General features: G+C 48.0%; 3 protein-coding genes across 3 annotated transcripts; 1 reads left to right on the top strand and 2 right to left on the bottom strand.

Annotated features, from left to right (window-relative positions):
- Positions 1 to 83: 83 nt before the first annotated feature.
- On the top strand, positions 84 to 1,005 carry Aud_010091 (bZIP transcription factor; the record flags this gene model as incomplete). Its single annotated transcript, XM_043294934.1, has 3 exons — positions 84 to 197; positions 247 to 546; positions 613 to 1,005. 3 exons carry the CDS (start codon positions 84 to 86, stop codon positions 1,003 to 1,005), a joined length of 807 nt encoding a protein of 268 aa, XP_043150869.1.
- Positions 1,006 to 1,397: 392 nt separating this feature from the next.
- Aud_010090 (uncharacterized protein) lies at positions 1,398 to 3,191 on the bottom strand (the record flags this gene model as incomplete). The annotated part of the gene is made up of 1 exon (XM_043294933.1): positions 1,398 to 3,191. One exon carries the CDS (start codon positions 3,189 to 3,191, stop codon positions 1,398 to 1,400), a length of 1,794 nt encoding a protein of 597 aa, XP_043150868.1.
- Positions 3,192 to 5,732: 2,541 nt separating this feature from the next.
- Aud_010089 (uncharacterized protein) lies at positions 5,733 to 7,002 on the bottom strand (the record flags this gene model as incomplete). Its single annotated transcript, XM_043294932.1, has 2 exons — positions 5,733 to 6,934; positions 6,999 to 7,002. 2 exons carry the CDS (start codon positions 7,000 to 7,002, stop codon positions 5,733 to 5,735), a joined length of 1,206 nt encoding a protein of 401 aa, XP_043150867.1.
- Between the last annotated feature and the right edge of the window lie 5,996 nt (positions 7,003 to 12,998).

The raw sequence follows: 12,998 nt of genomic DNA, 5'->3' as shown, positions 1-12,998 counted from the left end.
AGGTGAGACCGAAAAACGACTTGCTCTCTACCGACTTTGATTACTCAAAATTTCCCTGTATTTTCATCGTAATAACTGCCACAATGGAGGACTACTCCTACTGGAGCTCACAAAGTTCTAGCCCTCTATTGCTACCGTCCATTCACACATCTTTTGACAAGGATAACAATATGCCATTGCAACTCATCAAGGAACCGGTAACGCCCGTCAATCCTAATCGTCAACTTGAAGCTGACCTTTGTTAAGGATCATCCTGGAGTTCATCATGGGTTCAACATGACCTACATGTTCCCTGGCGTCTCCATTCCTGCTCTAGTAACAACTGAAGGCGACTCCGACTCACAGGCGGAAGGCCACCGCACGGTTGCGCATCATCTCAACTTAAACCATGGACCCGAAGTTTATCGAACGGTCAAGCGAAGCTCAAGATCCGCCAGGCCTTCGCCGGTCACGCCGACCGAGTCGAATTCGGAACCACAGACAGACAGCTACAGCTTCATGCTACACCAGTCCACCCCAACTAGCGGAAACCACCAATTCCTCAGTGTAGGTTACTCTCCTACCCGAATACACGCTCTGATTCCTTGCTCCCGGCTAATTGCTCTTTACTAGGTGAAGCGGCGTATGCAGAACCGTGAGGCCCAACGCCGATTTCGCCAACGCAAAGAAGACCAGCAGACGAGCCTCAAGCAGAAGACCATTGATCTCGAAGAAAGGTCCCAAGTGTTGTCCAGCAGGCTCCACGAACAGTCAGAAGAAGTGTGTCGGCTCCTTCGAGAAAAGAATGCGCTAAAATGCGAGGTGCAAGATCTGCGCAAGCGATGGCAGATCGTGGTACTGCTCCTGCAACGCCCTCAAGGGCCACAGACTCTCTCCACGCTCTTTGCAGCCGATCCGCCATCACTTTCTGGCTCTTCACAGACGAAACCCGCCGCCGGTGACAACTTGTTACGCCGATTGGACGCGTTTCTGCTGATGTCGGATGACAAAGCCCCATTACCCTAGGGGGTTAATCCTTTTGCGATTCTCCAACTAGCTTCCCGGCTCAGATTCTATTTTCTCACCCGACGGATAGTATCGCCTTCACGTACCGCGATGAGCTCCAAACGTTCGTAATCGATAGTACGAATGGCGATGAATACAGTTGCCGATGCCATCACAGAAAGGGTTGTGATGGAGCAACGATACCCCCCGGGAAGGCTGGCCGTGACCGGGGAGTAGTAATTTTTTTAATGTCGGATTGGGTGGGATTTTACAAAGGCTGCTGTTTGGATGTCCGGAGAAAGCCGATCAGATAGATGCGTATATATTATGTTGATCGAGGTCTGCGGAATAGAAGGGGTGTGGATGGCCGAGAGTCCATACGTTTCTCCATGTCGCTTGGAAGGAAAAGCGGATCACGGTTCTAAAGGTGCAAATAGTTGCTGCGCCATGCACTCATGGTCAGATCTGTGTTCTAGCCCTGCCTCGCGCTTGATCATTTCTAGCCACGCGGGATCATCGGCGTATGTCTGGTTCCAGCGATCGTTATTGCCATAAGCTATGAGCCGGGCCGTATCTTGTAGTTCCAAATCTGAGGGGTAGATGTTGGCGGCCAGCTGGCTGCGAATGTAGGCAACGAGATCTCGCTGAAGATTGGAGTACTTGCTTAGAGCATTGGGAATACTTCCGTCTAGGGGAGATCCGTCATCCTCCAAAGTACCCGGAACGTCTGTTACTCTCCAGGGATCCATAGTGTTTCGCTCATAGCCTAAAAGATACGGAGGCATGGCGTTCTGTACCTGCTTCTGGATATCTGGATCGAACCCCCAGTCACCTTTCCACTGAATCATATCAGCGCCAGTTTTAAAATGCTCCGCGACGTGCTCTACTCTTTCATCCCATGCGGAGAAGGTGCTGCCGCAGAAGCCACATCGTGAAGTAATCTCATTCTGCATTTCCCGCCATTGCTCCATCGAAGGTAGCCAACCGACATTATGTGTTAGTTTTAGGTGTTGCTTGAGATGGTCTTTTCGGAAAAATATCCTCTCATCGAATGGCCTCATGTGACAGGCGAGAAGATTATGGCTTGCCAAATGTTCGGGACTTGTCTCTGGGGAATGGCAAAAGGCACAGACATGGACGTTGCCTAGTTCAACCACCCCGCCGTGGGGTGAGCAGACCCATCGGTCGACCGGCAGATGTAGAGCCTTCTCATGTCTCTGCCAGTCGTACTTTGTGAGGAACGAGTCGGCACAAAATGTGCACTGATACCCGCGTCGTTCCTTGTCCCTCTGTTTCCTGAGTGAGCGGACACGGTATCGACGTCGACGAGATCTTTTACCGGGGATTGGAGTTGGTGGCCTCTGGTACCGCGCCTGACTTCTGTTGAAGTTCATTTCTGAACCCGACGACTGACTACGTCCGAAGCTGCTGGCCGATGGCGCCATTGGGATAAAAGAAGCACTCGAGCTATTGCTCGAGCAGCCGTCTGGGGCTGACGATCGAGTGGCGGTATTGTTAGAGATGTACGGCTGCTCTTCCAGGGCACGCATAATGTCTGCGGTCGCCGCAGCTTCGGTTTCTGGTGGCGAGTTCTCCCACCTCTCCAAAGGTGATAAAAGCGAGTTGTCATCGCGACGGCCTCCCCGCTGAGTTAAGCTGCTCCTGCTTTTGGATCGCCGCGCGTTGTTGAACCAGTTTGAGATCTGGGTCACACTTAGGCCTGTTTGCCGTGCCAGGTCATCCTTCCCTCTCTCAGACGGATAGGGGTCGTCACGGTGCTCTTGAAACCAGGCTCTTAGTATTCTCACCGCATCAGGACGTAGTCGATTACGAGGCGTACGCTTCGGGGCCTCGCTAGCATTGGTATTCTCTGATACCTGATCCGGTAGCTTATTTGTGTTGCTCTCCTCCAGAAATTCTGAATTTATGAAAGACAACCAGGAGGAACAGCTGTCGCTTAGCTCGGATGCACTGTAGGTGTCCCCGCTTTGTTCAAGCAGCTGCGCTGTTAATAGGGAGGAAGACAGGTGGATTGCCTGATCGTCCGGTCTGCGAAGATTGCCTATTTGGTCGGGATGGAAGTTCCCAGGTTGGATCCAGGAAAGATTCAGATTCGAATATTGGTACGTTATGAGGCCTGTGTCCGGAGGTGGTGATAACAGGTCATCTTGACCGCTCTCGAGGTGGGGGTCGCGCACGTTTTCCATCTAGCACCGCAGGAAGCTGAGCATCCGGAATTAAGGTAGGAGGATAATGAAAAAGAGAAACACAAGGAACCTTATGACCCTTGATCCCCTCTTGACTTGACTAGATTAGACACTGCAGAGGGACGCAGCTCCTCGTGGTTTGAAAAACGTGCGGAATACCCGGACCGTATTTCAACGACCCAGAATCCACTATCTCCTCGAAGGTACGTAACGATACATCGAGACTTGAGCCATGCCAAGGAGAGGGGGAAATAACAGCGATAATGGGCATTGATTTGACGAGAATAAAAGGATTATAGTGCTGAGAGCTTTCCATCATTTGCAGAAATTAGCCGAGCGGAGCATGCTATCAGCAGGATGTCGACTAATCAGTCCCACGACTCTCCACGGGTCCAGGACAGACTGCCACTCTGCATGTGATTGCAACTCTTCATATACGACACATTCCGGATTTACCTTCCTTATAGTGAGTCTGGGCCTGGTTAACTGGTTCTCTGTGGGCAGTTGAGCTAACCCGAGTTTCGGACAGTGGCTAGTCGGTACACTCGGCCTACTGGCCTAAGCCGCATGGAGAAGGCAGATAAGGACCCTGGTAAATAAGAAAAGATAATGCGACATCGACGCGCTAAGCGAGAACGAGCACCTACAAAGAACTTATTCTTTCGTTGTTATGCACGTTATGATGGCTGCTGTTTACGTATATTTCCATCATCTCCTTGACTCTCGTGTCCAGTGGTCTGCTAGTAGAAAAAGGGAGTGCCGGATTTCTCCAACTCAATTAACGGATTGCGCTAGAAGGATCATTTGCGTGGATTACACGTGGCGCCCTGATAGAGACAGTAAATAGCAACCTGAGTCATAGAAGCTATAATTAGCTGAAATGTTTTGAACTAAGCAGGTCTAACAGCGTGCCGCAGGAGCTGCTAATCCCCTATTCATGCAATCCGCGTGCAGGATTCCGTTATTTTGGTCGTCTAATCTTCCTAAGATTAAAGGTATTACCAATCTAGCGCCCACCATTATGTCACTACTCTCTTTTCAATCAAGCTTTACCAATCGTTGCTATAGTCATTGGAGGCTTGAATGGTATCGGAGTTGCAGTTTTTGCAGGTCTTGCCCAACTGTGATCATTACAGATCTCCTATCGTAGTGGAGAAGTGATCAAAGCAAGTATTCTGACCTTGTCTTAAGAACTTACATACCTTAGTGCAGAGTATTATAGTCGTCAATGCAGGGATCATAAAACATTAGCAGATCTGCGCGGTTCCTTTGACAAAAGAGGTCCCCAGAGAGGCACAGAACTGGTGATAACAATCTACAGTGATTTCCTCGTATTAATTTTACCTCAACGACAAGTAAAGTGGAAAGGTTGGGGGCCTTTCCAAATGTAGGCTGCCTGTTATGGAGATTTAAAACAAGCATTCAAGCATAGTATTGAGTATAAGGGCAAGCAATAAAATGGAGTACATACTATCTACTTGTCACTGCCCTCTCTACCCCATACATGATATCCTTAATTTCTTATACAGCTGTATATTTTTGCTCAGTCCTATTAACTGTAATAATTTTATAATGAAGTTAAGTCTATAAGTATCCCCTTTCATATTTGTGGCATGCCTTTCTGTCTCTATCGCCTCACCTGTCCATCGGCGTCGAGTTGCTAGGCCCGGCCCGGGTTGGTTAACCCGCGGGTCACAAGAAATAAAAACTCTAATTTAGTTAATTAGCTCCTATATTAGGTAATTCTTATCAATTATTATACTATGGTAGTGTAATCTAAAATCGCGTAGTAAGAACACAGATCCCTATATTAACTAGGCAGGAATCTACCTTTTTAGGCTCTTCTGGGTCCTATCAAGTATAGTAGATGCATAGAGGGATTACACAACAGTATTATGCTACTTGCAACTGCTGGTACCCGTGCTGAACAAGAAATTCCATCTGATCCGTGGTCCTTGACGCATGACAAGGCGGAACTCGATTTGCGTCAAAGTACAGAGAGAGCACGCAACCCAATCTGCCACCATCATGCAGCTCTGAGCTCAATGCCTCACGACATCCGGCAGAGATTCCACATGGGTTAAAAAGGCAAGGCAACCGGGCCGTTTGTAATTAGGTTATAGCGCCCCAAAAAGTCCAGCATTTAATATACCGAGTCATATCTATGATCTTTGCGCTCTTGAATGAATAACCAAGCTGGTCATGGGATATAAAATTATCTACCATATACTATTATGGGATGAATTGAATACGAATACGGCCAAAATTCTTGACGTCGTCCTGCAATTAGATCGATCAACAGGGTCCTCACCTAAAGGCCTACAAGATTATCCACTCAACACGATCGCCGCACGCACCGATTCAGTCATCCACCAGCGAGTCGGATACTGGGTAGAGAGGAAGATCTGTACAAGTGGAGGGGATGCATGTTGCCTCCGAGTATGTTTCATCCTCGCCGTCTGCAATTTGGCAGGTGAGAGGTCTGATAAAACCAAGCTATTCATAGGCGAACACGGACAATCCAGAATCAATACCAGCTCCTCAGTTATCAAGCTTCTTCACTTTCCTCTTCCTTGGACGCTGCTTAACAACGACGAAAGAGTATGTCTCCCCCTGGTCCATTCCATTCCAAATCACAATATCGTCATCCAATAGCTTCTCTTCCCCCGTCTTCATCAAAAGTGTCTGCCGTCTTGACAAGCACATTCGATTAGCTCTATTTTCTAACAAAATTCGGACCATCTCTGCAGATCTTCGCCTCATTGCAAGAATCAGTGGCGGCAGGCTGAACACGGCGTTTGAACGACCATGTCTTCCCACGGAAGTGGCATTAACATCAGCCCCATATTCCACAAGAGCTCTCATCGTTTCGACATCGTCTCTGAGGATAGCCCTCTGCAGTGGCGTCCCTGACACTCTTTGTCTCCCTTCACTGAATGTTTGATTTGGATTAACTCCGTACTCCAGAAGTAACCGAACAACCTGCGGCCTGGTTTTAGCATTGCAGTCAAGGATGGCTGTCATAAGCAGTCCCTTGAAGAAACTCTCCGTATGCATGTGGATATCAAACCCTCCCAGCTCCAAGAAATGACGAATAACATCTGGTAGACCATACTGGATTGCCACTGTGACTCCTTCAAACAGGAGAGATTCCATTCCCATGTCTCGCGGAAATTGCTTCTCAATGAACCGGATCATTTCCATATTCCCTTCTCTTACAACAGTCCTCATCGCTTTGCGCAGGTCAAGTGACACACCAACATGATGATTACAGACAGTGTTCGGATACCGACAATCAAGTGGAGGATTCGGATTCTCAACCCAAGCCTCTAACGCCCCCTCATTGATATTCTGCGCGGCAACAGCCAACGCATACCGATAGTGGTACCCTAAGTAATAATGTCGTGGAACTCCATGCCTGATCAAGACCTTGATAACCTCTTTCGTACCGTGCTGAGCAGCAAAATGTAGGGGTAACACTCCCCATCGGTGACACCATTTATGTAATGGAAGGTGACCTTGCTTCAGCACACTGTCCAACTCTGTGATATTCCCCCGCTTAATCGCACTGCAGACAATCGCAATGCTCATGTCCTCGTACGGGGTATTGAGCTTGGCGGACATGTTTTCCTTATGTCGTTTTACCCACAGATTGTAGCGATACGTGAGAAGCATCCAAGAGGGGAGGTTCCACGACTCCCACTGGACCGCGTCAAGGATCTTGTCTATAAGCCCTTCTCTCCCTGCTTCAGTGTTGAGCACATTAGCATTCGAATCGAGAACCTCGTGTATGAAGTACGAAAATACGCATGGGGTCTTGGCGTGTTGCTTGATCTTTTGACGGAGATATCTGCGTCTGATGCTCTCAGGGAACGTAGCCCATCTTCGTAACTGTTTATCAAGGAAGGCTGTTGTGATTCTGAGAGATAGAATCTCGTCGGCAAATTCCTCTAGGAGGATGAGTTAGTTTTTCTTGTTTTATTGTTCTACTATGGGGGGTTATGTACGGTTTACTAATCTTGCCTGAAACAATTCTGACAGTGAGAGGACGCATGCAGCCTCTTTGAGGACTTGCAGGAGGATTTCTGATGGGATTATCATTCTCAATGTATGTTATAAACTCGGTCGAATATGAAAGAATATGAAAAGGTAGAATTGTGGGAGTGAGAATAAAGAATAGAGGGGACTGAATAAATGGTTTGCGGGCAAACAACAGCTGTGGGCAATCAGCTCCAGGTTTAGCCCTCTCAATAATTGCCCTCTTTTATTGCCCGTGACCGTGTTCACAGCCCATACGACAATGAGAAATACTCATGAGCGGTGTCAATTGGAAGAGGGAGGGAATGTTGGGATTCCAGAATATGAGAGTTGATGCTAGCTAGATAGCAGAGCCACAAAGGCCCAGCACACAGTTAACTGGTTTGTCAAGTTTTGCACTGTGTCTAGGTAGGAAAGTAGTAAGTTTCAAGCCTACTATGGAGACGAATTGGACGGAATGGCCGAATGATCATATTGGACTACTATCCGTGACTTCCAGCCACCCACACCGCTTCCTAGACCTAGGCAAAAGCCAACCCGGAAACACCCCCCTTGAGCCCAAAACCCAGCCCAGGTAAAACCCGGAACACCCCCCGAGCCCAAGCCCAGCCCAGATGTTGAACTGAGAATAGGTTGCTTCTAGTTGACTTAACTTCTAGGTTATATTTTGCCCGGGGGTGGGGGGAAGATGCCCCATATATATATCCGTTTCCAATCCCTGCCGCAAGGTTCGGCCACCATGATGCTCAACAAATTTTGGTCTAACTCTGGGGTACCCAGGTTGCCAGCGGGACTTGTACCCCTATTGCGATAGCGTGAAATGTGAATCTCAAATCTGGCTATGAGCATCAAAGTCACATGGCAAAGCCAAGGCTTCTGAAATTAGCGCCGCAAGGCGGAAGTGGCAGGCAGAATCAAGAAGAACAAGCGGGAAGTATGTTTCCGGTGGGAGCAGGTATCCAGTTGTGGCCGTGGAGCTGATGACAGGTGGATCCACCCGCCCGGGACTGGGAGAGAGCATTATACACCAAGTACAGTTTCAATTCACGGAGAAATCATGCTTCTGCGCTCAGGTAAAGGGCAGCAGTTGGCTGGTTAGTAGTACGGTAGATTACCACATGCGAATCCCTGCTGTTGTATGTATTTTCTATTTTGGTGGACTGCCTGTCTTTAGTCCTTTATATGAAGCACAACCGAAGCCCTCTAATGTTCACTCCACTATCCTCATTGCTAATATCGCTGACGTGTTCTTTTCATTTTCAACCATACACTCGACAGATTATCCCGGCCGATGCCGACTTTTGCCGACGTTGCTTAGATTTGCGTCAGAACCTCAGGCAAGGAATAAAGGAACATCCGGACACTTGGGGTTCGGCGGCGCTTAGGACCTCTAGTAAGCTAAGTTAGCATCCATTGCTTCCCACATGGACCACTTAATCGCGTGGATGCATGAGCTTCAAGTTTCTATTTAGAGAAGCCACGTCAAGGACAGAGTTGGTCACATATATTGTCTCTATTGTCTATTGATACGTGATCTTTGATTACCTTGTTGCCCAGTGACTTTAACCCCTCCGCTCAGGTAGCCCGACAAGATTTCAAGCAGCCACAGAGACAGAGAAAGGAAAGGGTCTATCAAAGAGAAGACATTCCCTTTTAAGTAGGCTACGTGCGCGTAGCCAATATAGCTTTGATCTGCATATCTTTCCTGGTGCGATTGCAACCCGTTAACGCCCTTTTATCAAAGCTTGTCTGTGAAGCCCTCCAAATGTAAGGGGCTCGGAGCCGAGCGACCATCAGCCACCCTGGCAGGAGTAATGCTGGAATAATGTGTGCATCTGGCGGAATTCTTGGTCAAGAGACTCTATGCTAAGGAAAAAGGCTTAGTGACCGGTGATGTTAAAGTTAGGCCTAGTACTACCAAGGATACCAAGTGTTTGATCACATAGAAGACGCCTGGTCGTACTAAGCGGATCAAGCTGGCCATCCCCATGGGCTGTTGGCCCCCAGCCTCTCATCTTAAATCTCTGTGACTTGTCACACTCGACACTTGCACGCCTACAAGCCCAAAACTAAAGAGCGATAAAAGACTAGAAGATAATCAACAGACGCATTCATCGTGGATAGCGAGTCAGATGTAACATCAGTCCACAGGCAGCACCGTGTACCAAGGGCCATGGTTCATTCGCAGATACGATGCAACAGCGTCCACCGAGAGGATGCCTGTCAAATTCCTAGGCCCGTTCAGCCAGAGCAAATAAAGAGGGTAACCTATCTCTTCAGTCTACTAGCATATTTTGTGGAATTCATTAAGTCGTTCACATCATGGCATGAAAGATTAATTTACGCTTGGTGGGAATTACCACCCAGTGCTTGAATGAATTTGTCATTGTCAGTTGCTTTAGAGTCTTCTCCTATAAGCTAAGATTACTCAATGCTATAATGCAGCAGGGTCATCACTGCGTTTAGTGAGGGCTTTGCTCCACCAGATCCACCACCAGCTTGTCTTTGTGATCACATTTCTAGTTGCATACGTTTTCCATCTCCCTATTCCGCCAAAAAATGCAACTCGACAGGACAACACGATCATGGACTCGGAGGCCTTGTGATTCGGCTGGTAACGGATAACCTGACACACAATATTAAGGCTGTGGCTATTACGACTTCGATTATCTGTAAGGCTGTCTTTGAATTTCATGGCCCTAATTATGAATAGGGTGCTAATTCCACAATTTTAGAATGTGGAGTCTGATCCAAACAGAGTAATCCATACCAACAGAGACTATATCGGTCGATACAAATTATCAGCCATGCGCCCCTGAAAAAGATTCAGATTAAATACCATCATGTGTTTTCTATGAGTTATTCTCGAAGCATTTAGGTGCAACAAGGAATCTGCAAGCCCGCCTTTTCCAATCCCACCTAGGTATCTTGATCTTGATAACAAGCATTAACGATACCAATTCTGGATGGCGAGATCGGTCAAATGCACGCGGCAGGAAGAGAGAGGTGAACCGACGGAGTCAGGACGCTAATGATCCAATGTTCCGTCAAGTGGCCGAGCCAATGTCTGGTGGAGCGTTAATATCGCAGATATTGCGTTAGCCTCGACACATGAGTTCATTAGGCATTAATCAGAGAAAGATAATCAAACTAGGTGTGGTGCTTTGCCCAGCACCCGGTCTGAGAGGCCTCTGCATTTGCACGTAGATACAGGGAAAAACTGCATAAAATTGACAGAAAAACCTGCATCGAGGACAGGAGAGCCCGTACCAAGGCATGTTTCATCACAAAAAATGACCAAGTATTGGCACACCACGAGCAGCACAAGCACCTTCCAGAACTTTCCCAAGTTGCCCAAACAAACCACCTCTGTGATACTCTTCCGCATTGTTCATGATACACTCAAAGAACTGACAAGAAGTCCCGCTATCATCCTTCCCATTATCCAAGCTCTTAAGGGCACGCTTGGTGCAGTCATACCAGTCATCTGCCTCGCTTTGCGTGACCCTGGCGCCTGCGGCTGCCGAGAGCAGTAGTGCAAGTGGAATAAGTGAGAGCTTCATTTTCTGAGAAAAATATTAGTAAAGGCCCGACTAATCTGAGCAAGGAACATACCGTCAAAGTCCTTCGCCGTTCAAGAATAATGTTTGGTGGAAGTTGTAGGAAGATTGGTTCGGACTTTGGATGTACGTGTGGCTGTCGAGCGAAGGGTAGCCTATATATATTTCCTTGTTCGATCTGGCTGCTATAGTCATAGTATCTGTTCGACCACGTAGTTTTCCGAAAACGGCACTTGTTGAGCAGAGCGATCTCTCTACATCATCGACCTCGAGATTTGTCAAGAGTAGGCCGAAGCTGAGAGGTTCTAAGTTTATTGTTATGACCAACCGTTACCTCTGTGCACCAAGGAAGCTTGTGCAATTGACGTTACCTTCGTTCAGCTGCTATCCGCAAGTAGTAGATGACGCCAACGGCTTTCCCCGGATACTCATAATGCCCAAGTTACAGTACCCGCCTACACGGTGGTAAGCTTTCCTCTTCTATGGTACCTTCATTAAAAGTGAGGCAGCGTCATTACTATCGTACCAAAGGGCCAGATAGTTACCACGCCGCAGGATCCTACAACCATTTCAAATGGTCGGTAGGACAATGGAGGGAGTCTCTACATGCAGCATTCTCTACATGGAATGGCACCTTTCCATTAAAGTCAAGGACGCCATAGAGATGGCGTAGGATCTAAGGTGGGGAATGTGGAGTCGCAATGAGGGTTTGCTCCACAACGCAAACCCGTATTCTGGGGGTGGCGCCTTGATGTTCACAGCGCAAGTATGAGGATAGGACGGCTAGACACAGGATGTCCCTTGAAGAACCACAGTCGTGAGCACCAACGGTATACCGCCGGGTCTAGTAGAAAAGCAGTGGCTCCCCCAGAACACAATTTGTCATATCTGCCCCCCACTACAATTGTCGCTGTCTGCGAAAAGGCAGGGTGACATGAATCATTGACCCAGGTAAATCGATGACACAATGCTAACCATAGTGGAACTTCCATCATGGCGGCCACTCAATCAGTGAATGTGTTCAATATTGATGCGGGTGATGTGTCAGATGGGGGCTCAGCTAAAGTGACGGAAGCAGCAAGCACATCGTCTACTGTATGACAAATTGTCCTTTCGTTCGAATGACTCTTCTTCCTTTTCTTTTCTGTCATTTCTTTTCCCTCTGCAGATACGAGATCTAAGGGTTGTTGTCTTAGCTAATGGAGGCCTAGCGAGATTTGGTTCGCAAAGGGATGGTGACGCCAAGTATGCCCGTGGAACATGCCCCTTGTACTACCTTACTACCTATTCATCGACTCAATCGGACGTACATAGAGGAGGCTATTCGAATGTCGATCTGACGTTGCAGAAATACTACTTAGCTGTTAGAGACGTACCAAGAGAGACCTTACCGATCCGGTCGCCGAGGACGAAGAAAGTGAGTCGATTCTGCGGCCGATGACACCACATAAAGTTCGGCAGAGACGACATCACTCTCCCTTGAATCTGCTGCAACCGGTGATGCAAAGGAGACCGGAAACAGAGGCAAGATCCGTTCTTCTCGTGACAGATAGACTCTCAAGAAGTACAGTTTACGACATGGTATTCGACATATCGTTGCACCATACTCAGTTCAGCTTTCCACTTGATGCTGCACATTACGCTAGAGCACATTAGTGTCGCCACAGCAGAATTTGCACCGTAGAGTAGCACGTTCTAGATCCAGAGAAGAGAGATATGATGAAATGCGCTAGATCGATGAGCAAAAAATGTACTCTTGATGATTCATATGGGCCATACTTGTTCCAGCTATAAATATGTCCTAGTTTTGGGAGCCCCCGTGTGCCAAAGCACTCCGCCCAATCCAGAACAATTCTCCTGTCTGCTTTTTTTTTTCAGAAGTCCTTGTGACCGCTCTTTATTCATCACTTATTCCTAACTTTTTCTACGGAATGCTAAGACTACATCCTGTTCTAGGACTGCTACTTGCGTCCTTAGTCTGTCATGCCTCCCTCGCTGCCGGCCGTTCTTCTGACCAAGTTGTTCTTCCAGCAGAGAACACATACGAAGACGAGAAGGCGGAAGCGGGTTTTAAGTCTGGAGCGGTTAGAAGCAATGTTATAGGGGTGCCCTCTGACGGTGGCGCAGGGGGAAGGTTCTGTCACTGCGACTGTTCCTCGCCGTCTGGCGGCGGTGGAAAGTCTCGTGGCACAGGCAGTGGATCTGACGC

This window comes from Aspergillus udagawae (genome assembly GCF_001078395.1).
Source record: "Aspergillus udagawae IFM 46973 DNA, scaffold_8, whole genome shotgun sequence".
Classification (NCBI taxonomy): Eukaryota; Fungi; Ascomycota; class Eurotiomycetes; order Eurotiales; family Aspergillaceae; genus Aspergillus; species Aspergillus udagawae.
Note: the sequence above shows the minus strand (reverse complement) of the source record. Positions and strands in the feature narration are given on the sequence as shown.